The sequence below is a fragment of the Tursiops truncatus genome, chromosome 14 (assembly GCF_011762595.2).
Source record: "Tursiops truncatus isolate mTurTru1 chromosome 14, mTurTru1.mat.Y, whole genome shotgun sequence".
NCBI classification, from domain to species: Eukaryota; Metazoa; Chordata; class Mammalia; order Artiodactyla; family Delphinidae; genus Tursiops; species Tursiops truncatus.
Window position 1 is genome coordinate 80,372,003 of NC_047047.1, and position 25,008 is coordinate 80,397,010.

Below are 25,008 nucleotides of genomic sequence, written 5' to 3' on the forward strand. Positions count from 1 at the left end.
ATGAAAATTTGGTGTTATCTACTAAGTATACTAGTAAGATATTTATATAATAGACCTTTTTGCAGAAAAAGCATCAATTCCAAGAAATTTAAACTATATAGGAACCCTTTGAAATGCCTAAGTCACGGACAAAAATGATGAGTAATTACAGGATACAGTTGTTTAAGTATTATCCATCAACTAAAAATAGTTTTAAATGGTGATCAACTGGAAAGTTATTATACAGTTAGACTGGAATCCTTTAAAATATGACAATACTGCTACACAGTGTTAGACGTCTTTGCTCAGGTGTGACGCTGTGAACTCAAACTCTTAGCTGAATCTCGAGGACCACCTTGCACCCAGTCTTTATATAGATGCTTAGGATTACTGTGGGATTGTTTTCTCACAAGCAATTTCTTTAGGCATGACCAGAATGCCTACCACCAGATGTTAAACATCAGAGTAGAAGGTAAAACTTGGAAATATTGGTTCACAAACCATGGGCCTTCTCATTCTTTGGGAAAATCCAGAGTTACAGCCAGAGTTGGTCTTCCAGATGTACACAACCTGCTTACCCCTTCCCATGTCTTCTTCAGATGGTGCTTTTGAATCTTAATGGAAAAGTCGCGTCTGTAAGATCAATTCTTAACAAGGAAGAGAATTGTTCCTTTCGTCTCTAGCTCATGGTAGCTTGGATAGATTTGTGGTTAAGGTAGAGTCCTGAAAAGGACGTTCTAATGTGAAAAGGCTGAGCAGTAGGTCCCAGTAGCTGCGTGGGATTTGTACATTGCTCTGTTGACTTGTCACCATGCAACCCAGCACGTTTCAGGAAGTCACGTGCCAATCTAGCACACTCTGTCCTGTGTGAGAGAATGCCATTGGAAGCAGCAGTGTCTAAGCTATCTACAAACCATTTCAACCAAATATGAGGCTCTTCTTGTAGTTTCTCCAGATCATGTCAACCCAGCCTTACCAAAGTTAGGAGGCTAAAAAACGTTAACTCGCTTCTTAAATTGTGATTCTCATATTTAAAGTGTACAGTTTTCTACTGAGATATGAAGCCAGCATATGCATGGCCACAAGATTCCAGCCTCTGTGCCCCTCTGCCAGCCTCAGGAGAAGAAGATCCCGAACCTTCACACTTCCCCAAACCTGTGGTATTGGGCTGCGCAGATAGACGACTGTTAGCCCGAAACAAAGGAAGTCATTTTTCGTGGTTTTCTCTGCAGGTCACGCCACACTCACAAAACCACATTCGGTGCCACCTTCATACTTGAGCTCCGTAAGGATGGCGCACGCCTCTCTGGAAGGAACGACCCACAACCTGAAAGGTGAGGCCAAACCACTCTCTAATAACAAAAGCTGTTTAACCTGCAAAAGAAAACCCACTGGGGGGGAACAGGAGATGGAAAAATGGTGGCCTAATGCGAGGATAGGATCATATCTGCCTGCAGATTCCAAAGGATCTGAAGGATGAAAGTAGGTGGATTTGTGATCGTGATAAAAAGACCGAAGGAGACAGGTAAGGCGTGTACAGAGACCATCTGGGCTGCGTCTGGAGCCTGGGAGCTCCCAGCTGGATCCCCACTTGGAACAGGGCTGTGGAGGGTTCTGAACGGGAGGCAGATCCAGAGTGAACTGCTGGATCTTTTGCATAACCAGTTTGAGAATTCTGGGCTTAGCCTCGCTGTGTCCCACCCGAGCAGCCCGCAGAGGAATGGTGGTCTGTGTGGAGGTGGGCAGGTCAGGCTCAAAATGCTGCCACCTGATTCTTTGGCTCCTGGAGTGAATTAGCTGCTCTCCACCTCCACCCCGCCCCCCAAAGAGGATGACCTGGTTCTAGGGAAGCTCTATGTTGGGTAAAACAGAGGTGAACGAGGCTTCTGCCCCAAGAGGAGAAAAGGGCCAGGGACACTCTGTCTAAAGGGATTCGGAGAGCAAGCTGGTTCCAAAAGCTAATTCTGAGTTTTAGATCTGCACCTGGTCCAGCGCTCAGGTTGCATCTGTAAGGTAACCCATGTCCCCAGAGGGAAAGTGGCCCTCCCCAAGCTCCACACTAAAGTTGATCTGGGGGACTTCCCTGGTGGCGCAGTGGTTAAGAATCTGCCTGCCAATGCAGGGGACATGGGTTCAAGCCCTGGTCCGGGAAGATCCCACATGCCGCAGAACAACTAACCCCGTGCACCACAACTACTGAGCCTGCACTCTAAAGCCTGCAAGCCACAACTACTGAGCCCACGTGCCACAACTACTGAGCCCACTCACCGCAACTACTGAAGCCCGCGAGCTTAGAGCCCGTGCTCCACAACAAGAGAAGCCCCCGCTCACCGCAGCTAGAGAAAGCCCACGCACAGCAATGAAGACCCAACGCAGCAAAAAAAAAAATTTTTTTTTAAATTTTGTTAAAAAGCTTTAAAAAAATAAATTTGACCTGGGTCTTGGCCACACTCTGTGATTTTTTCCTCCCCAAACAGTAAGGACATTGGCCCAGTAATAAAATCCCACAGAACTTTCTGGAATCTGAGGTTTCCTGGGCAGGGTGTGGTTCTGGGGAACTGGAGACCTGGGTTCTGGTCTGTGTTCTGCCACTTATAAGACCCTAAAGATGTCGCCTCATTCTCCACATCAGAAAGAGAGGAAGTGGGAATAGAGGACCGTCAGCTCTGACCTGTCATCTACACATCTGTGCTGTGACTTCCTAGGTACAGACAGTCCTGCATCGTCACCCCTGCCCAAGCCCCCAAACACACATGCAGTGTGATGATACCTGTCAGTCCTGGGCCCATGACACCCCAGGGCATCTCCGTTCATTTCAGAGGACATTGAGGTAGTTTCAGAAGAAGAAATTAATGTGATTCCACTTTAATTTTAAACTATAACACCCGCACCCAATATTCTCCTCTCCTGTCTCCCTCCCCAGGGGCTGTGTAAGTGAAGGTTTGGGCATCACTAACCTAATTACAGGAAATTCTGAGCAGAGTGGGGCATACTCAAGACAAAGAATCAGTTGAGGGTTTCTTGAATTTCCAGTGGGAGGCAGGGACTGGGGGCTGGGCGGACAAAGATTTATCCCGGTCCCAACACTGCTCAGTTTCAGTTCTCTTCTGTCACTCTGTGCTCTGTAGTGTCGAACCCACCGCGGTACGACTGGCTCCACTGATGCTCAGCTCAGCTGCAGTGTCCTCAGGAGACTCACAGACAGATGGATCAGCTAGAGAGCATCTGAATGGGAAACGGTTCTCTGACACACACACGTGCCCGCTTCTCCAGCATCAAACGTCTGACTGCGTGTCTGCTGTCCCGGCTGCTCTGGTTCCGCTATTTCTCCACACAGTCTAAGCTCCAGCTGCGCTGGATCATTTTCCTGTCTTTGTGCTTGTCTTGTTGCCTTCTACCACCAGGCCTTTGTAGCTGCTGTTCCCCCTGCATGGAATCCTCTCCCCCCTTCACCTGGTTAACCACTGCTCATTCTTCAACCTTAGTTCAAGCATCAGTAACGTCCCCATCTATGTCAGTTCTCCCTGTTAGACACTCACACTGCTCTGCATATCTTCCATTCAATGTACTGAGCATAGTTTAAATGCTCCATCTGTGTGTGCAATTATTGTAAAATCTCTCCCCAGCAGACAGACTCTGCAGGAAGGAAAAGACCATTTCTGTCTAAATACCTAGCACCGTTTCTGGCACTTAGTAGGTGCTCAATAAATATTTTGAAATGTATGCATAATTATTATATAGGGGTCATAATGCCTGGTTGCAAATATATATATTCATCCTAATAAAAATAGACTAACTAGGGATGCACTGGTGTTAAAGGTACCAGTGCCCTTATCATGAATGAGGCAGGAGGGAAGTCACAAAGAATGCACCCATCTATGCAACCAGCCATTTCTCTTTTTTACAATAAAATATTTTATTAAAGTCAATAAATCTAAAATATTACCATTACAACAGGTGATCAATATTAGAATTACTAGTGAAATATTTTACGTTCTTTTCTTTTATACTGTCTTTGAAATCCAGGATGTATTTTATACGTGTAACACACTTAGGTCTGGACCAGCCACATCTCAGCTGCTCAGGAGACACACGTGGCTGGTGGATACCGTACTGGAAAGCTCAGGTTTGACATGTCCTGAACCAGCCATTTCTGAGTGCTTACTCTGTGCTAGGTACAGTGGGGGGTTAACGATTAAGAGATGCCTCTGTCCTCAAAGAGCTCAAGATAAGTCGATACACAGTGTGTCCAGCAAGAGAAAACGAACACAAACAATTCAGAACAGGATGCCCACTGGGGTGGGAGAAGGATTTGGTGAAAGGGAGGATTGGGAATACACACTAAAATGAGACGTTCATAGAACGTTTCTATCACAAGTGAGAAAGGAGCCCTGGGACATCTCTATAAAACCTAAGCATTCACTGAACAGGGAATGATCATTCTCTGTAAGGTTCTAATTAAATACATTATTGTTGGATTTGACTGTGCTGGTGCTTGGCACTAGTCCACCCGGGACGTGTACGGCAGAATGGGGCTATCGTGATTCAGGCTAAGGAACGCAATCGGCTGTAAGAGATATGCAGTGCATTTCTAGATAGGAACACAGTGAATGTCATCGGACACGCACAGAATAGCTCCATTAACAATGCTGAACAAGGAGGAAAATCCTGGGGCAGGGTAGCAGGTGAAGCAGAACAAACACGGGTGTGTTTATTTTCCCTTTACTTCCAGACACTGCATCTCATTAAATTTCAAGGCAACTTCAGAACTTAAAAACTTACAACAGTGAAGAGAGAGAACAGGAGGGCCATCTTCTGTGGAAAAGACAGCTAATCAAATTTGGAAGGTGAAAGCAAAGGGAAAGGTTGAGTAAAGAAAGAACGCAGAGCACAACGGCTTAATCTCCAAAATATACAAACAGCTCATACAACTCAATAACAAAAAAACAAACAACCCAATCGAAAAATGGGCAGAAGACTTTAATAGACATTTCTGCAAAGACGAAATACAGATGGCCAGTAGGCACATGAAAAGATGCTCAACATCACTAATTATTAGAAAAACGCCAATCAAAACTACCGTGAGGTACCACCTCATACCAGTCAGGATGGCCATCATTAAAAAGTCTACAAATAACAAATGCTGGAGAGGGTGTGGAGAAAAGGGAACCCTAGGGCTTCCTTGGTGGCTCAGTGGTTAAGAATCTGTCTGCCAAGGCAGGGGACACAGGTTTGAGCCCTGTTCTGGGAAGATCCCACATGCCACGGAGCAACTAAGCCCATGGGCCACAACTACTGAGCCTGCGTTCTAGAGCCCGCGAGCCATAAATACTGAAGCCTGCTTGCATATGCTCTGCAACAAGAGAAGCCGCCGCAATGAGAAGACTGCTCACCGCAACGAAGAGTAGCCCCCGCTCGCCACAGCTAGAGAAAGACAGCGCAGCTATGAAGACCCAGCCCAGCCAAAAATAAATAATAAATAAACATAAATAAACATTTAAAAAAAGAAAAGAAAAGGGAACCCTTCTACACTGTTGGTGGGGATGTAAGTTGGTGCGGCCCCTATGGAAAACAGTCTGGAAGTTCCTCAGAAAGCTAAAAATAGAATTACCATATGATCCAGCAATCCCACTCCTGGGCACACTCCAGACAAAATTATAATTCAAAAGGATACATGCACCGCTATGTTCATAGCAGCACTATTCACAACAGCCAAGTCATGGAAACAACCGTGGATGTCCATCGACAGATGAATGGGTAGAGAAGATGTGGTACAGATATACAATGGAATACTACTCAGCCATGAAAAAGAATGAAATAATACCATTTGCAGCAACATGGATGCAACTAGAAATCATCATGCTAAGTGAAGTAAGTCAGAAAGAGAAAGACAAATACCATATGATATCACTTATATGTGGAATCTAAAATATGACACAAATGAACCTATCTACAAAACAGAAACAGACTCACGGACACAGAGAACAGACTTGTGGTTGCCAAGAGGTGGGGGGGCGGGGGGGGGAGGGATGGACTGGGAGTTTGGGATTAGCAGATGCAAACTAGTATATATAGGATGGATAGACAACAAGGTCCTACTGTAGAGCATAGGGAATTATATTCAATATCCTGTGATAAATCATAATGGAAAAAATATTAAAAAAGGAATGTCTACATGTATAGAACCAAGTCACTTTGCTGTACAGCAGAGATTGGCACAGCATTGTAAATCAACTATACTTCAATAAAAAGTAAATAAAATTTTAGAAAAAGAAATAACACGGAGCAAGTTACAACCTGGAATACCTGCAGGGGGGCTGCAGCCAAGGGAGGGGCTACCTGCCCAGGAGACCCTCAAACAGGTGCCGGAGCCAGAACCACACTGTTCCCCGGGTAACCACCGGCTCCCTGACTGGTTAGAGTGAACCCCAGCCATGGGAGTTTCCAGGCAACCTTCCTACCCCAGGCATACAGTCAACTGCCAATCACCAGACATTTGAGGAAACTCTGCAACATGCAAGAGAGAGAAGGACAGACAGGGGGAAACCTGACTCCAGAAGAAATAAAAATAATGAAGGGAACAGAAGAGAAATTAATAGGAAGAAATTCCCAAATTCAAATCTCAGAGAGATCTGGGAAGTTATTTCATTCAGAAAACAAAAAACAGGAGAATGCTGTGAAAGAGAAAAAGACTGGAGAACAAAAAAGAATCTGTTAAAGGAAAAATCTGATTACCAAAAAGAATCATAACAAAAGTAGAAGATTAAGTGAATGAAAATACCAATTGTAGACCAGAAAGCTGGGCTATGCGAGATAAGAGAGACAGAGGGGAACTTCATGGGTCTCCAGTCACCACTCTTTATCTGTTTTCCATTTTCCTTTAGTCTGTTGACATATTTAATCTGCTGATATTCATTAGCTTACAAGTATGTTGTCCACTAGGACAGTACAGACGTGTGCTCCAAGGTCTAGGCAGAATGAATGAGACATGATCCACTGCTGGGCACATCACTGTGCAGCTTCAGGACACAGAGGATTAGTTGAAGACCCTAAAAACTTACAGGTAGAAAATAGTAATAGTAGGTCACCCAGGAAGGAACAAAAGTCAGACTGGCATAGAGGTAACATTGGTTATTAGAAGTCAGTGAAACAGTGCATTCAAATTCTGTGAAAAATTATCAACCTCAAATGCTAATTCCAACCAAACTATCAAATGTGAAGTCAAGTTAAAAAGGAGATTCAGACAGGCAAGGGCTCGAAAACTTATCTTCTATCTCCCTTTTCTGGGAGGTTACATGAAAACAATACTCCAGTTTGCTTATTTTTAAAGAGTGAGCTAAGAAGAAAACAAGGATCTGGGTAAAGGTGGATGTAGTGAGAGCCTCCCAAGATGACAGCTCTGGCAGAAGACTGAGAGCAAGCAGGAAGAGAGATTTCCTGCAGAGAGAGGTCATAGGGGAAAAAAGGACTCCTGCACAGAGAGCTGAGAGTTTGGAAAAATTAGGGAACGTGATAAAAGTACTAAGTGCAAGGAATAAAAGAAAAGAATTAGAAACTACTGAATGAGAAAAACTTCTTATAGAGGCAGCATGTTGCAGTGCTTAGGAATAAAGTCTCTGGAGCTAGAAGATGTGGGTCTGAATCCTAATCCTGCCATTTATCAGCTGTGTGACCTTGAGCAAGTGGCTCAACCTCTCTGTGCTCATTTTCTCATCTCTCAACTGAAGATAATAAGACCAACTTATTACTATAAGGAAGTAAATGAGTTAAGTTTGTAATACTCTTAGGAGAGAACCTGTCACTTGGTAAGTACCATATAAAGTTTGTTAAATAAATAAGAAAACCGAAGTGCTATATGAAAATCATGGTCATCCAAATAAGACAAATAGATCCCAATTAAAACAAGTTAATGGACTTAAAAATAAAGACTGTGATAGTTTCCAAGTGATAGACTAAAGTCAAAGCTTAAGGACATTATGTGTGTGTGTTGTGGGGACGGAGGGCAGGGGAGAAAGGACGGGCAGGGAATGGGAAGCACAAATTTTTCCTGCTAACAAGGAAAAAGAAAGGCAAACATAACTTCCAGGAAAAACACACCTCTCCCCAAGAAAAATTCTATATATAAGAAAGGCAGAGTCTGAATAAAGAACAAACTAAAACAGGATAAGATTATACATAAATGGCAGAGTCTGAAAAAGGAGGATGCATTAGCATATGACGCTCTGTGAGAATCAGCTAGTTTATCAGTAACTCCATAGGATAAGGTGCAAAGAAGATACGTAAGTAGTTGGCTTTAGTCGTGAGTCAGCATCTCCTAGTTGATTTTCTAGAAAATAGGCACGTGAAGCACTTGGATAAAATTTTTCAAATTTTAATTTAAAATTCAAATTTAATTTAAAATTTAAATTCAAAAATTAATTTAAATTCAAATATTTAATTTAAAATTTAAATTCAAAAATTAATTTAAATCTAACCAAAAGCCACTTCCTCTCTGCACAAAATGTGCTCTCCATCCAAGAAGACATTTTAAATCCTGTCCTTTTTCAAACTGAAAGATAAGAAAGAAAAGGAATAAGAAAAATATGGTTCCACGTAACTGTGCCAGGATAATCTAGAATTCTGAGAATTGATGCTTTTGTTGGAAATAGGGCAATCAAAGCACAGGCTGGCCAAGAGGGAGGCTTCACGTGACTAACTGTACCACGTTCCCTCGCCTGAGTTAGACGGGTTACGCAGTTTGGGTGAACATCTCATTGCTCAACTTTCCCTCCAGAACTCGGGGGCCTTTTGCCTTGAATGAACCTCCATGTGTACAGGGATGGGTATGCTGGTGTGTATTTGGGGGGTTTCTGCATCCCACGGCCAGACCAAGATTCTTCAAACTGAGAGCTGGACCTCCAGGAAAGCCTTCCCTCAGACATTCCTCGGGTCCATGAAGGATTCATCACTGGCTTCTCTGTACTAACCAGCCCACATGGAACTCCGTCACGGCACGTTTCACAGAGCCTTGTCGCTGCGTCATTCCGTATGCCCCTATCTGCTCTACTGGTTGGTGAGCCCTTCAAGCAAAAGACCAGCCACGACACACTCATCAGTGTACCCTCGTGCCTAGAACATTTATTTGCACAATAAGTAGGAGACAGGGACAGGGACAGGGACAGAGAAAGAGACAGACAGGCAAAGACAGAGATTTTGAGTCCTACTCTCTTGCCCTGTTGTACTTTCCCTTCGTTTGGGTTTTCTCATCACTAAGCATTTTTGGAATTTATGAACCTATCTTCTAAGGATAACAACATAAAAATTACCAAAAGCTGTGACAGTAGAGGTTCTGATTGGAAACCCACCTGTGTGACCTCGCCCACCACCCCTGGCCACACACACTCCCTGGGTGATTTTGTCCCCCTTGGAGACTTCAGCAATACTGCTGACCCACAGATCGGTATCTCCAGTCCTGACCTTGCCTCTCAGCTCCAGACCGAACATCCAGCTACCTTCTGGAAACCTCCATTTGGACTGTCCACCACGCACTTCAGCTCAACCAGGCTGACGATGACCTCCTAAATGGTCTCCCTGCCTCCAGCCCCATCCCATGACTACCCTGGAACAGGGCTGCAGATGTGACATAGCACTGCCTGCTTAAGGCCCCTCAATGCCAACACCCCGCATTACCATTACTTGTAGGATAAAGTCCAAGGTCTTTAGAAAAGCAAGTGAGGCCCCCCGTCATGAGCACCCTGCTCCCTTCTCCTCCACTGTCACCTCCCACTCTTCCCTTCTTCCAATCCCACCACCCAGTTCTCACCTCCGTGCCTGGCTAGCTTACACCTCTTTCAAGACTCTGCATAAGACTCACTTTCTCTTAGAAGCATTTTTCTGAATTGCTTCTAAACTCTCTGCCCCACCCCTCCAAGCTGAGTTCCAAGCCCTCTTCTCTTCTACACAATGCCTGGTGGTGAACAGCAAGCACTCTGTGGTCACGATCGGACGAACTCCCAACGTACAGCCAAGGAACTAAAGCTCAGAGAAGTTAGGGAACCTGCTCGATGTCACACGTACTCTAAGTGGCAGATGTGACCAGAACTTTGGACTCCACATCCAGGTCCCCTGCTTAGATGGTAAGATTTTCTGTAATTTCGCCCTTGCAGCAGAAACTTCCTATTTCACATCCCCTGTCCATCGCTTCCTGTCTTGTTACCGCATGAGCTCTGTGACGGGCCCAGTACAGGGCCCGGCAGCAGAGGCTCAACAGATGCCCTTCCTAGACCACCTCCCTTGTAACCATGGCCATTGCCCTGCACCTTGGGCCGGAGGCTGGGCCTGGAAACCCGGTGGCCATGGGCTCCAGCCCCCAGGTCTGCAGAATGGGACTTGGCCATGGAGAATGGCAGCCTCACACCACCTTGTGATGGCCAGCCTGCCCGCCTACCCACAGGCGGAGCGGCTCTCTTACCGGGACCTCCTGCCCTTCCTCTCCTCCATAGAGGACGGCTCCCCTCACTCCAGGCTCAGAGGCCACTAGCTGCCTGCCCTGCTTAAGATTCCTGGCCTCTGATTGGGCCCCGTCTCTGCCAATCCACTGGGAAGTATCAATAGAACTTGCGGTCCTCCCAGCGTCGCCGGGGCCAGGCCTTCCTCGGCAGCCTTCTTCATTCACTCAACTGGAGCCCCTGGATTCATCTGAGGAAGAATCTCTCCCTCTGCCTGGCCCTGCACTAGGCCTCTCGGTCCACACTCTGACCAGAGTCTCTCTCCGCACTGAGCTCTTTGAGAGAGACACCAAGTGTTACTCTTATTCTACACCCCCAAGGTTTAGGACAGGCCACAGTCAGGACAAATAAGTCTTCAGGCTTTATCACTTCCTCCCTGGATTATTCCAAAAGCCTTTCCTTGAGCTGTTCCAAGCCTCTTCTCCACAGGAAAGGATCCCAGGCTTAAAATCTATGGGGTAGAGCAAGTTGTATGAACTTGCTGAACTTAGGCAAGGTGAGGGCGAGACGAACATACTGTGAGAAAAGAACCAGGGTGTAGGTGGACCACTGCCAGGGATGCTTCAGCAAATTATCCCCCCGGACTACAGAGGCTCAGCGAGCCAGATTCACGAGCAGAACCTGGAAGCTGGCGTGGGCATGGGGGCGGCGTGGTGCTGGCCCTCGGGCTGCTGAACACGGGGTCTAGGGAGACCCAAAAGAGCAGAGAGCAAAGCACTAAGTACAGTCACAGAGACAACCTGCAGGGCCCAGCTGAGGCTTGGGGACCAGGCACAGGGCAGTGACAAAAGGGGCCAATGGGTACAGGAGGAAGAGGCAGAATCTTCAGGAGGGCTTTGAGGGGTTCAGGGGCAGCCGCAAGGGCTCTTATTAAATAAACGTGACAGTCCGTTAAGGGCAAACGAATGGCATGAACCTGATATGAACATTTTCCTGTTGGCATTAGGGAGCTATTGAATTTTTTTTTTTTTTTTTTTTTTTTGCGGTACGCGGGCCTCTCACTGTTGTGGCCTCTCCCGCTGCGGAGCACAGGCTCTGGACGCGCAGGCTCAGCGGCCATGGCTCACGGGCCCAGCCGTTCCGCGGCATGTGGGACCTTCCCGGACCGGGGCACGAACCCGTGTCCCCTGCATCGGCAGGCGGACTCTCAACCACTGCGCCACCAGGGAAGCCCCATTGAATGCTTTTTAATCAGGGAGGTGACAAAATCAGATCTATGCGTGGCAGAGGTTGGCTCGCAGGGAGAAGAGGTTAGAAACTAGCCATAATGTTCTTAGCTTCATCTGGGGCTCATCAAACCTTTAGAAAGGGCGACAGGCCAACTCTGAAAGCTTCAGTCGAATGGCAGAGTCCTGGTTTGGGGACTGCATGTATCCATGGCAATAAACCAGTTTGTCAAAGAGTATTTTCTCTCATCTTGAAAAGTCAAAGTATTGATATAATTAGGGCATTCATAGCAACTCTACTCACATTAATGTTTGAAGACCATACATTTCGAATCCATCCAGGGTCTCTCATTATTGGAATCTGGAAAACAAAAACATTAGAAATTACTTAATGGGAATGTTCTGTAATTAGTGGTAGCGACTGCACACCCTTGTGAATACACTAAAAACCACCGAACTGTACACTTTAACACAGTGAATTTTACGGTGTGTGAATTATATCTCAATAAAAAAAGGAAATGCAGTAAGAAGAAGGATTTGGTGAGGTTTTTTCTGAACACACTCAGAGTGTGAGGTCTTGGTAAGAAACGACACATCGTGAGGTCGTAAATCTCTCTCTCCCACTCCTTTACTTCTCTGTGGTCTCCTCCTTCCCAGAGCACATGGACCTATTGGGGAAATGTCAGGAGATAAGGCAACGTGGAAAAATGATGGGATTTGGAGTCCGAAGACATGCTTTCACGTGCTGCCTCTACTGTTTCTTGGCTGTACGACTTCACAGGGCTAGTTTTCTCTGTAAAATGGGCATAACAACAACCCTGGAATGGATGGGTGTGTAGTGAGCGCTCACTGAGACTATTCCGGTGAAAGGGCAAAGCCTCCTGCACAGATGAGCTGTTAAGACTGTTGGTATGAAATTATCCAAGCAAGTAGGACCTGCACAGTCTGCTTTTCCAACAGGGGCCCCCATTAGAGCTCCCAGCCTAAGGGATGTGAGACGTTTTCATAGTCCTTAAACTATACTTAAGTTATACTCAGAAACACATACGTTCTGGGACTTCCCTGGTGGCGCAGTGGTTAAGACTCTGTGCTTCCAATGCACGGGGCCCGGGTTTGATCCCTGGTCAGGGAACTAGATCCCACATGTGTGCTGCAACTAAGAGTTCACATGCCACAACTAAGGAGCCCACGGGCCACAACTAAGACCCAGCACAACCAAATAAATAAATAAATAAAGTAAAATTTTAAAAAAACATATATGTTCTGAGTGAAACTAAAGCAGCCCAGAATCAACAACCCCTGAAGCCCCTTACTCCTATTTCCCTCATCCTCTCATTCCCTTGCCTATCACCCTACCTGCTATTCATCTACGGCATTTAGCTTTTCCAATCCATATTGTTGATTGGCAGATAATTACTGGTGTTGCTTTACCTGATGGTTCATTTAGTTTCTCGCAGGGGCCAAGTGCTTTGCTAGGTAGTGGGAACAAGGAGATGAGTAAAATAGAAATCCTGTCCTTGAGTCACTCATGATCTAGTGGGGGGCAGTCAGCAAGACATGTAGAAAAGGTTTTCATGGCCAGGACCACCACCAAGACATGCCCAGGGTCGGGTGGGAGCCCGGGAGAGAGGCAATAGTTTGCTTGCGGGGAATATAAGGAAGGTTCTGCGCCATCCACAGAAGGTGACATCTGAGCTGCTTCTGAAGGATAAGTGGGGCTCTCTGAGGAGAGAGGAGGAGAAATTCCATTCCAAGCAGAGAAGAAGGTGTGTTCAAAGAAACAAAGGCACCACACATATGTTTGGGGAACAGCCAGGAGCGCCCAGGACTGGAGAATATCCCATCGTGTGCAAGCGATACAGAGCAGGCCCAGGATGGTCTGCAGTCAGGAGACATGCGTAGAGTGGGGTCATTTTTAAAAAAAGTTCCTTTTTTTTTTAACAAATGTCCTCCTTAAACAAAACCTTTTACAGAAGTCCGTATGTAAATAGAAGGGGAATGGGGCTTCCCTGGTGGCGCAGTGGTTGAGAGTCCGCCTGCCGATGCAGGGGACACGGGTTCGTGCCCCAGGCTGGGAAGATCCCACATGCCGCGGAGCAGCTGGGCCCGTGAGCCACAACTACTGATCCTGCGCGTCTGGAGCCCGTGCTCCGCAACAAGAGAGGCCGCAACAATGAGAGGCCCGCGCACCGCGATGAAGCGTGACCTCCACTCGCCGCCAACTAGAGAAAGCCCTCGCACAGAAACGAAGACCCAACACAGCCATAAATAAAAATAAATAAATTTTTTAAAAAATGGGAGGGGAATGCTGTGGTCATTTCAGGGAAGAGGCCTGGCGTCCCCAGGCTTGGGTGCAGAGCCCTGGCTTCAGAGAACACAGTTTGAGAATGGTGACTGTACACGGTGGGGAGCTGCCGAGGGGCGGGATGGTCAGGCCCGTGTTTTACAGGATCAGTCTGACATCTGTGTTTTGGACGCAGAGAAGCAAATTTAAAGGCTTTTTTTTTTCCCCTTAGCCGCATAGCTTGTGGGATCTTAGTTCCCCAACCAGGGATTCAACCCCCAAGCCCTCAGCAGTGAAAGTGCGGAGTCCTAACCACTGGACGGCCATGGAATTCCCTTTTTTTTTTTCTTTGAAGGCTATTCTAGCAAAGCGTGGCCAGGGTATGGGTGAAGAACAGGGAGAGTTTGAGGATGACTGAAGTTTCTGGCCTGGGTGACTTGGTAGATGATGGTATCATTAAGCATCAACCAATGAGGAAAACTAAAAGGGTAAATTTGGGGAGGACTCTTAGAGTATTCTGGAAGATCTGTAATAAAAAGGATAGATTTTCCTCTAAGACAGAACCCAGGAAAGAAGGTAGATGTGAGTTAAGGAATTCTATTCAAGTCCAGATCCTGGTAGGGAGAGCGGACAAGGCGATTGGTTTCTGCATCTATAAATTGCTTAATATAGTAATTATTTCAGTCCTGGTTTCAACCAATCAATGCATTTGAAACACTTCTGGAAGTCCAGTTACTACCTCCATTTTAGCTCCTCTAGAGTATTAGAGCATTCTGCAAAAAATCATGCCACTTGGGTACAGATGTTCTGAACCACCCACCTCAAATTCCTCATGGGACACAAACATAGTCACATGCCCGCCAGCACTCGCTGGGTACAACAGTTGCACGGACTTTACACTCACGAGGTAGGCTAGGAAGACTGGCAGCAGTTCAAATTCACAATGCTTGGATTTGGTCCCAATTAAAAATGAAGTTTCTAATCAAATACCAAATATATTTTTTGCTGCCATGGGAGCAATGACTCTGAGCCCCCAGAAATTTGCTTTGATTTCAGGGATTAAAAATAAACACAAGAACACCAAAAATGGTGAACCCGTGTATTTCAACAGTCATTTCTCTCAAAGCTAAGAAGAAAATAATCTCATTCCACCCCACAGCTATTTGTCTGTTGTCATTCAAAATTCTAACGCAGGGCTTCCCTGGTGGCGCAGTGGTTGGGAGTCCACCTGCCGATGCAAGGGACGCGGGTTCGTGCCCTGGTCCGGGAAGATCCCACATGCCGCGGAGCGGCTGGGCCCGTGAGCCGTGGCCGCTGAGCCTGCGCGTCCGGAGCCTGTGTTCCGCGGCGGGAGAGGCCACAACAGCGAGGGGCCCGCGTACCACAAAAAAAAAAAAAAAAAAAAAATTCTAACGCAAAATTTGAAGCCCAACCTTTGGTCCCTGGGCACCAAGCAGTTAGCAACCCTGGGGGAAGCCAAAAATGAATTTGGGTTTGAACCCCCTTCTCCCAATAAGAGCTGTATGGCCTTTAGCAAGGAATGTAACCTTCCGAAGCCTCAATCTTCTCATCTGTAAAAGGAAGAGAAAAATAAAATAGTTCTGGAGCTGATGTAAGAAAGAAAAGATATAATACTGTGTAAAACAACAGTGCACAAATTTTAATTGCTAATCCTGGATGATGATAGCACGGAAGTCTCAGTGTCAGGAACAGGTGAGCATCTTCTGAACAGCTGCTTTGCTTTCACCTTATTTATACCACGAAATGTGTAACTGCTCAGGTCTTTCCTGAGACATTGGGGGCCAGAGCCACACTTCTGCTCTACTCCTTATAAATGAGCCGGACTCTATGAAACGCATGTTTGTGTTAGCCTCATTCTTGGCTCTATTTTCTGCCTCTACCTCTTATTTTCTTTTATTCCTCACTTAATTTAGACATATGTAACTGCTATGAACTGAATGTTTGTGTCCCTCCCAAATTCATATTTGAAGCCCTAATCCCCAGTGTGATGGTACGTGGAGGTGGGGTCTCTGAGAGGTAATAAGGTCATAAGGGTGGAGTCCTTGTGATGGGATTAGTGCCTTTAAAAGAAGAGATAGGAGAGAAATGAGCTCTTTCTCTGCCATGTAAGGATATGTCACGAAGGTGATACATCACCTACAAGCCAGGCGGAGGGCTCCCAGCAGAACTAAACTGTACTTGCACCCACAACTTCTTTAGCCTCCAGAACTATGAGACATAAATTTCTGTTGTTTAAGCCACCCAGTCTGTGGTATTTTTGTTATAACAGCCTCAGCTGATCAAGACAGAAATTCTGTTATGTTTTGAACCATCTTTTGTCCTTCGATAAATACAGTAACGCACAGATAGATGATAGACAGATATAGAGAAATGAAAAAATGGTTGGAGAATGGACCTAGTAAGTGTAGATAGAATAATAGATAGGAGATAGATAGATACTTTCCTCTTGTCTTTTCCTTTATGCTGTGTTGATTTGCTTGTTCACTTGACTATATTAATCATTATGGGGTGTAGGGCAGTTGAAATAGAACCACAAAGACTGGTCCTAGTCAGGGCCTCTGCCACTTATAAGTAGAATAATACTGAACCACTGACTCACCCTCTCTGAGCTTCCGTTTCCTCTTCTAAAGAACCTACATGACACTACCCACCTCGGGGCTGCTGTGGGAATTAAGCGAGAGATGTACTTGAAAGTGACCAGCATATGGTAGGTGCTCAATGAAGGTGGATTTGAATCTCGATGGCTGCCTGATGAAGATCAAAGTCCAGGACACAGTCTCCTGTGTTCCTCGTAGGGCCTTTGCCCGTGATTTGCTGGAGGTCACATATATGGGCCTAAATCCAAATTCAAATTCAGGTCTGCGTGACCCCAAAGCTCTTGCTGCCGTTTCACTGATGGAGAAGCATTTGGACCACAGAATTCCCACCACACAGAAGGAGAAAGAGGGAGACTTCAGAGACAAAGTCTTCCAGATCATCAGGCCTTAAGTCCACAGTGATAGGCCAGGCGCGTCCCAGTTTACACATTCTAAGGTTCATTTGTTCATCTGAACTTCTTTTTAAATAAAGAGTAACATTTTCGCATAGAAAGAGTTCCATCCAAGTGAGTTCGTTTTTCCAGGGGAGGAAAGGCAGAGGAAGCCATGGCCTAGATGAACTGAAGCAAGGCTGAGCTGTACAACCAGGGACCTGCTGGCAGTACGGTTTATACAGCCTCCTTTTATGGGAAAATGCATCCAAACGCCAGCTGAGGATTCCAGGAACACCTGGGAACAGCCCAGGGTGCAGTGGGAGGAGCCTTGGTCTGGGGAGGAAGCAATTCAGGATTTAGTCCTGACTGTCTTACTAACTTGGAGGGGGCCTTGGACAAGGTACTTCCCTTCTCTGGGTTTCAGTTTTTCTTCTGTCAAAGGACAGAATTACACTAAGTGCTCTTTATCTCCAAATTTCTATAAGCTTAAATGCACGTGCCCTCCTACATCATGATTCCAATGCCAAGATCCCCCTCTTCTGAGCCCAGCACCCTCTGTCAATACGATCTGAAGTAAGGGATGAGGATAAGGAAGGGTTTGCTCTGGTTGGAAGGAGACGGGGTGAAGAGGAGGACACCACAGGTGGGGCTGGAACTGGACCCAGTCAGACTCTAACCTGGGTCCCCCAGGGTCCCTTCGACTAGTGTAGAAATGGAAAGAGAGTCTGTACTCAAGAGAACTGGATCTAAGCCCTGGTTATAATACTTAATAATGCTTGGCCTTGGGTAGGTCACTTCATGTCTTAGAAATTCAGTTTCTTCAACTACAAAATGAGGTTAATAGCACTTGCTCCATCTTCAAAGCTCTCGAGGGCAGGTTGAGTGCCTCTGACGTCCCATGTCTCTGACCCATTCTCTGAACTCATGGGATTACATCCGGCCCACCGGGGTAATCCAGGATAATCTCCCTATTTTAAAGTCGGTGATGAGTAATCTGAATTCCATCTGCAACCTTAATTCTTTTTTGCCACGTGATTAACACATTCACGGGTTCTGAGGATCAAGACATGGGCATCTCAGGGGGCACTATTCTGTGGGCACGGCCTCCTCATGGGATCGCCCACATCTCCTTTTGCCACGTTGTAGTTCATCCTCCTTGCCGCAGCCAAGGGCATCTTTCTGAAACATGATCTGGTCGTTTTACCTCCATGAGTAAAACCACTCAAATAAATATATAAAATGTATACAATTTTTTAAACCCTTCCTTAACTTGGTGAACAAAGTTTCCACCCACCTGTCCAGTCTCATCTCCCACCTGCACCCTTTGATCTCTCTGACCCAGTCACACTGGCCTTTCACCACCTCCTATTCAATTTATTCCATCCAGCCATAGGGCCTTTGCACATGCTACTTCCTCTGCCCAAGACACATATCAGCTGGTTAGCTGCTATGGATCCCCCAGACCACGGCCAAGTATCACCTCAGAGAAGTGGTCCCTGGCCTCCTTGACAGAGATCACATCATGACTGCAGCCTCCGATAGCACCTTATTGCTCTTTGCTGGCACTTAGCACAGTTGGCAAAGTTACAGTTGTTTGCACAACTCTTCAGCTAATGACAGCTTCCTCCATCAGGGACAGCGCCTATTGTTCTCACCATCGCACCCCCGGAAGATAGTCAATAAATATTTGTTGAACGGAAGTACAGAAGTGTGACTTTTTCAACATACAGAGGAGGACACTGGAGCTCAGAAGGTCGAGGAACTTGACCAAGGTCACACAGCTAGCAGGCGGGGGTGGGTGAGCTGGGACCTGACCCAGGTGTGGCTGACCTCTAAGCCACAGCGTCACTCCATCTGCATTGCAGGCAACTGGTAAAGGAAGGGGACTGCGGATGGCCTGATTTTCATACTTTTCCTAAGGAAAGATGAAGGTGGTGTCGGTCCCTGCAAGTACTTGAGATATAACTTCCAGGAGAGAACTCTCCCCTGAAAGGAGTGACCCCCCCCCCAGTACAGGCTCTTACCCAAGCCTCGTACTTCATGTGCAGCCACTGGAAGGACAATGAAGAGAGGCAGCACCTCCCAGCCCTGCAGGAAGCCCGTGTGTGTGTGTGTGTGTGTGTGTGAGAATGTGTGTGAGTGTGTGTGAGAGTGCTGTGTGTGTGTGAGTGTGTGTGAGAGTGTTGTGTGTGAGTGTGTGTGTGTGTGTGTGTGTGTGGCGTTAGATCAGAGATGGCCTCAGATTCTTTGCTGCCATTGACAGATAAAGTCTAACAGCCCTCCCCTTCAATCTGAAGAAGCCTAACAGACTTGCTTGCTCGGTGATATGCAGGACAAGTGACATTCTTCAACTCCTGAGGTCATTAGAAACCTTCCAGCGTCCCCTCCGCGTTTTGCAATGCTCTTTAAGGGGGATGCCGGCTGCGACGCAAGAGGTTTGACTACCCTGAGATGTCACGTCTGAGAGGCCCTGCAGGCACTCCTGGCAACAGTCCCGGCTGAGGCCGGCCTACCAGTCACCGCCGCCAAGCCACCAGCCATGTGAGGGAAGCCAGCGTGGTCCATCCAGACCAGCCCGTCTAGCAGTCAGGTTCACTGAGTCATCTCATGAGGAGGCGAAACATCACCAGCCAGGTCCTGCCCAAATCCTGACCCACGATATCATGAGATATAATGAGATAGTTGTTGTGTAAAGGCACTAATTTGTGAAGCAGTTTGCTCTGGAGGAACAAGTAGCCAGAACAGAGGATGTGTGTTGGGGGAGGGCGTCTGGTTTCTATTTCTCTGTTTGTTTACATGTAAAATTACATCTGCGCATCTGTGATTGTGCCTAGTTTTGCAAGTGTGTCTATGTGTTTGCTTGTATCTACACAGCCTGTGCTTCTGTGTGTTTATCTGTGTGTCTTCTTATTTTCTCTGTGTCTGTGTGTGTGTATTTATGGCAAAACGATGAGGACGACTCTCCCCCGTGAAATCCAATCCCTGTGCTAACGTGCCTCCTTGCCTATCTTTAAGAAGAACCCACACAGACCATAGATGTATTCACGTGTGTGTGTGCCTATCCAAGGATAAGGTCTGATTAGAAAACAAGGACATAGCCTCTAATTGGTGGGTTCTATTGGGGAATTCGTTCAATACAGGCAACCACTGAGCACCCACTGTTTGCCAGGCACTGTGCCAGGATCTGGGAATCTAGAGAGAAGCAAGGCCTGGTACAATGCCCTGGGATGCCGGGAGCCTGGGGACCCAGGGAGGATCAGGCCAAGATGAGAGCCCAGAGTTCTGGGGGCAGTGACCTCGGGCTCCTGGGGCACCTGAAGCCCTGTAAGAGCATCAGTCCAAGCCCATGAGTGGGCAGCTCAGAGCCAAGCCACGCCCCACTCCACCCGACAAGCAGGGCAGCCTTCCCCGAGGATTTCTCGTGGGATGGTAGTAAGTCTTACGCAAAAACCAGTTCTGTGGTGGGGTAGATAATTCTGGAAACACCAGATAAAACAGACAAAGATTTATTTCCTGCATAACTTCTTTCCTTACTACCTCATTGTATGCTGTCAATCTCCTAAAGGGAATATAAAACGTAGGGTTTCCTCAAACCACACAATCTTGAAATCCCTTTTCCACTGAGCAAATGGTGGTCTCTGCGTGTCTGGTAACTCATTCACGGAACATTCTGATGCAGAAGTAACAGGTGTGGTCTCCAACCCTGGGGGTCAGTCATCCACATCTCCCATCTCCACCGTCCCCCCCAGAGAAGGTAAGGTAGTAAGTAGTTTTAAGAAATTCAGGGACTTCCCTGGTGGTGCAGTGGTTAAGAATCCATCTGCCAATGCAGGGGACACGGGTTCGAGACCTGGTCCAGGAAGATCCCGCGTGCCGCGGAGCAACTAAGCCCGTGTGCCACAACTACTGAGCCTGCACTCTAGAGCCCGCGAGCCACAACTACTGAGCCCGTGTGCCACAACTACTGAAGCCCGCGCACCTAGAGCCCGTGCTCTGCAACAAGAGAAGCCACCGCAATGAGAAGCCCACGCACCGCAACAGAGTAGCCCCCCCTCCACTGCAACTAGAGAAAACCAGCGCGCAGCAACGAAGACCCAAAGCAGCCAAAAATAAATAAATGAAAGAAATAGATTTATAAAAGAACTTCAAGTCTGGGGAATTCCCTGGCAGTCCAGTGGTTAAGACTTCGCCTTCCAATGAAGGGGTTGCAGGTTCCATCCCTGGTCCGGGAGCTAAGATGCCACATGCCTTGCGGCCAAAAACCAAAACGTAAAACGGAAACAGTATTGTAATAAAAATTCAGTGAAGACTTTAAAAAATGGTCCACATCAAAAATCTTAAAAATAAAAAAAAAAAGACAAGTCTGAATGGGGAGGCTAGTGGAAGGAGACATGGGAGGGCTGGGAGGGCTGGGGGGGGAGGGAGGGCAGTAAAAATGAATGAAAACAGGAGATGTTTGTGCCATGGGGATGAGGGACAAGACTGCACCAAGGCCAAAGGAAGGGAGATTGGCCCAAGCCCTCTCTGCTACCATCCTGACACACTCTCCATGCAGGTCTCATCAAAGAGAGAGCCCTGGGCTCTCACTAAGACCTTCTCTAGCCCACACCAAGTAAGCCAAGGTTTGTCTGTCTCAAGCCCCCACATTCCATGGTGTCTTAACCATGTCTTTTTATTTTCTGTATTTAATGCTTTCATATCTAGAGCTTTGCTGATCCTGGAGAGACTACCCCTCCCCGAGTAGCCAAGAAGAGAAATTAGTGTCGTTTCTCTGCTACTGAACACCTGGTCTTGTGAGTCAAAAGAAAAGGCAGCAGTATTTACTTCTTTATTTTCTTAAGCATAAAAACCTCTTATGGGAATTCCCTGGAGTCCAGCGGTTAGGACTCTGCACTCTCACTGCCAAGGGCCCGGCTTCAATCCCTGGTCGGGGAACTAAGATCCCACAAGCCTTGCAGCAGAGTGGCCAAAAAAAAAAAAGAAAAAAAACTCTTACAAGTGACGCAGTTGAAGTCCAGGTTTCCCTGGTTGGTTTCTCCTTCAGATCCCAGGCTTGATGACGTTTAGGGGCCTGCCTTTCATATGCAAAGCAATCAATCCAGAACCCTTAACTCAACCACCTCTCTGATCAAATGCTCACACTCTGGGCCACTATCCACGTGTCCTAGTCACCCCAGGAAGAGGGCCCAGACAACCAGGGACAGCTCCATCCCCCAGAGCCTGCTGCAGTCATTTACACCAGCCAATCCGAAGCCTGCTGACCCTGCCTGTCCATTCCTTACCCCCGAAACCACAATAAAGACTCTTGCCCATATGTTCCCCTCTCTCCTTCTACCTCCTGACTGACCCTGGTGCTTCTTCGTGTGACCCTGCATAGAGTGTCTGCTTCCTGTTTCTAGGGATCTGTGAGAATTACAAACTTCTTCCTTCATGGCAGTCATTTCTGTGTCCACATGTCTTACCGCACCAGAAAAAAACAAATCTTGCGTACACTTAAAACACTTGGCTTCCTGGAGCCGCAAGCCCAGAAGGTGGAACTCGACAGAAGCAGCCATGATAACATCAAGGTATTGATATACCCAGGGGGATTATACAAAATATATTATACAAATATACAAATAAATATACAATATTTATTGGTTAAAATATATAAATTTATATATTTTTTCCGCAAATGCAAATTTATATATTATATAAAATATGTAATTTATATATTTTAACCAATATTTATTGGTTAAAATATATAAATTTATACAAATAAATTATACAAAATAGTTAAGAATTTTAGTACAGCCACTGATCAAACCAAACAGACACCCAACCAACCAGAAAGGGCACATCAGCCTTGGATACACCAATTAGTAATTCAAGTAGCTTTTTACAGGGTGACTAAAACATAGGTTCTAGAATCTGACCAGCTTGAGGTCACATCCTAGACCCATCACAAACTATCCGTGTGATCTTGAGCTAGTCATTTAACTTTTCTGTGCTTCAACTTTTTCACCTGTAAAATGGGGATAAGACTATATTGTTATGATGAAGATTGAACGTGAATGAATTTAAAACACTTAGCACAGGGGCTTCTCTGGTGGTGCAGTGGTTAAGAATCCACCTGCCAGTGCAGGGGACGTGGGTTCGAGCCCTGGTCCAGGAAAAGCCCACATGCCGCAGAGTTTAAAAGCCCAGCTTTTAAAAATGAGTCCCAGGCAACCAGCAACCTGTTCTCCGTGTCTATGCATTCGGTTTCGTTCCTTTTAGATGAAATGAATGAAGAGGGTCAAAAGAGACAAACTTCCAGTGATAAAACAAGTCCTGAGGATGCAATGGTGACTACAGTTCACGATGCTGTACTGTATATTTGAAAGCTGCTAAGAGAGTACATCTTAAAAGTTCTCATCACAAGAAAAAAAATGTTTAATTATGTATGGTGTTGGCTGTTAACTAGACTTACTGTGATCATTTCATAATATATACATGCATCAAATCATTATACTGTACACGTGAAACTAATACAATGTTACATGTCAAGTATAGCTCAATTTTAAAAGATAGCTTTCCAATTCCATCTACCAACTCAGTATTTGTCTGGATTAATAAGCTCATCTTTTAAGATACAGACAGCCTGTGGAGAGAACAAACAGAGCAAACTTTTTACCTACAGTGTCCACAGATTAAATACGCTCAGCAAATTCAGTTGCTCTGAGGAAAAGGAGTTTATGATGGAAGGGTGGGAATGGTACAGAGTAAGCGGGGAAGGCATGTTTGGGAAACAAAAAAAAAACAATCGGGCCCTGATCCATCAGTTCAAAAGTTGGTGGGTTTCTATGTATAAACAACCACCAAGAAGATGAAGAAATTGCTTCCCCTGAAGACATTAGGTTCACGCAATACTGTTCTTGCATTTCTCAGAAGAGGCAGTTGAGGAGAGAGCCAGTTACAGCAGCCCTGATTCCGGGGAGGACTCTTACATAAAGAACTCGGAGAAAGCCTCCTGACTTTGCGTACATCCAGCTCCTTCTACAAAAGCATCTGGTCTCCTAGGACAGCTGCGGTGAAGCTGGCCCCCCGCCAGGCTGGAGAGTGGGCAAGGGGCAAGGGAGGCGACAGCAGGAGAATCAGGACATGACAGGACACGATGTGCCCCTACGTGGCCAGCCTTACCCCAGAGCACCATGGGTTGAGCTGACCCAGATGACAGACACCCACATCCCTGTGAAATTGGGACCTGCGGGGAGGGGCACTGGAGGGAAAGATTGTCTGTTGCTCGGGAGAAACTGACAACGCAGTCGGCGTTGGACACAGTGACATTCTTTGGCCATCCGGCCGCCTATGCCCCACTCAGGACTGCAGGCAAAGCCTGGCGTTTCCAGGTTGGGAAGTCACCGAAAGCTGAGGGAAGCATGACAACCCTCCCTCTGATGGTGGCCGGTGGCCTGGGGACATGGGGAGGAGGGGCATGTAAATGGGGCGGGACCCAGGAGGGGCTTGGTACCAGGCTCTGCCAGGTGCCCACAGCCAAGAGGCTAATCAGGTGGGAGTCAGGCATTCAGCCGCCGCCGACGGCCATCCAAGAGCTCCTCCCTTCAGCCCGCCTGTGAGGGGGGCCTTTTCCTGTCCCCGGGCCAAGCACCGTCACTACCAATGACAGGCAAGAAAGGAACCAGCAGGTCACCAAGGTTCCGCAAATGCAAGCTTCCCAGGGCTGGGAGGGCAGGCTGAATCCCTCAGTCTTGATGCACAGACTCCTCGGGCTGGCCGGGCTTTCAGGCTGAAGCAGGGAGAAGTAGGAACCAAAGCCTGGTGTGGTCCAGAGTGGCTGGAGGGGCCCCTTCCTGACCCTCAACCCCGGCAGCGGCCACGGGCCCCCAGGAGCTGCTGCTGCTCTAGCCTGGAGGGCAGTCAGAGCTCAGGGCTGCCACAAACACAGGAGCTGGGCGAGGCTTCTGGAACGTGCAGGAGCCTGGCCTTGGGGCACACAGGGGGCCTCGGATTTGGGGACTGCCTGTTTGAATGACGGCTTCACTTAGAAACAAAGAGGGAATAAGCCAGAGCTCCACAGAAATGGGTGCAACCTTCTCGGGACTCGAGCTAGGGAAACAC

At 46.9% G+C, this 25,008-nt stretch overlaps 1 protein-coding gene across 5 annotated transcripts in view; it reads right to left on the reverse strand.

The window, feature by feature from the left end:
* Nucleotides 1-25,008, reverse strand: part of LPIN1 (lipin 1) — a 180,100-nt gene that overhangs the window by 136,693 nt on the left and 18,399 nt on the right. For 2 of the 5 annotated variants that reach the window (XM_073791577.1, XM_073791579.1), the window contains exon 1: nt 11,937-11,962. Coding sequence is in view for 2 of the 5 variants with exons in the window: in XM_073791576.1 (XP_073647677.1) it covers nt 11,937-11,993 (57 nt within the window). In the remaining 3 variants the exon portion in view is untranslated. Of the gene's footprint in view, nt 1-11,936; nt 11,994-25,008 lie in introns of those variants that run through there. The other 3 variants (XM_073791576.1, XM_073791580.1, XM_073791575.1) reach the window with 2 other exon arrangements.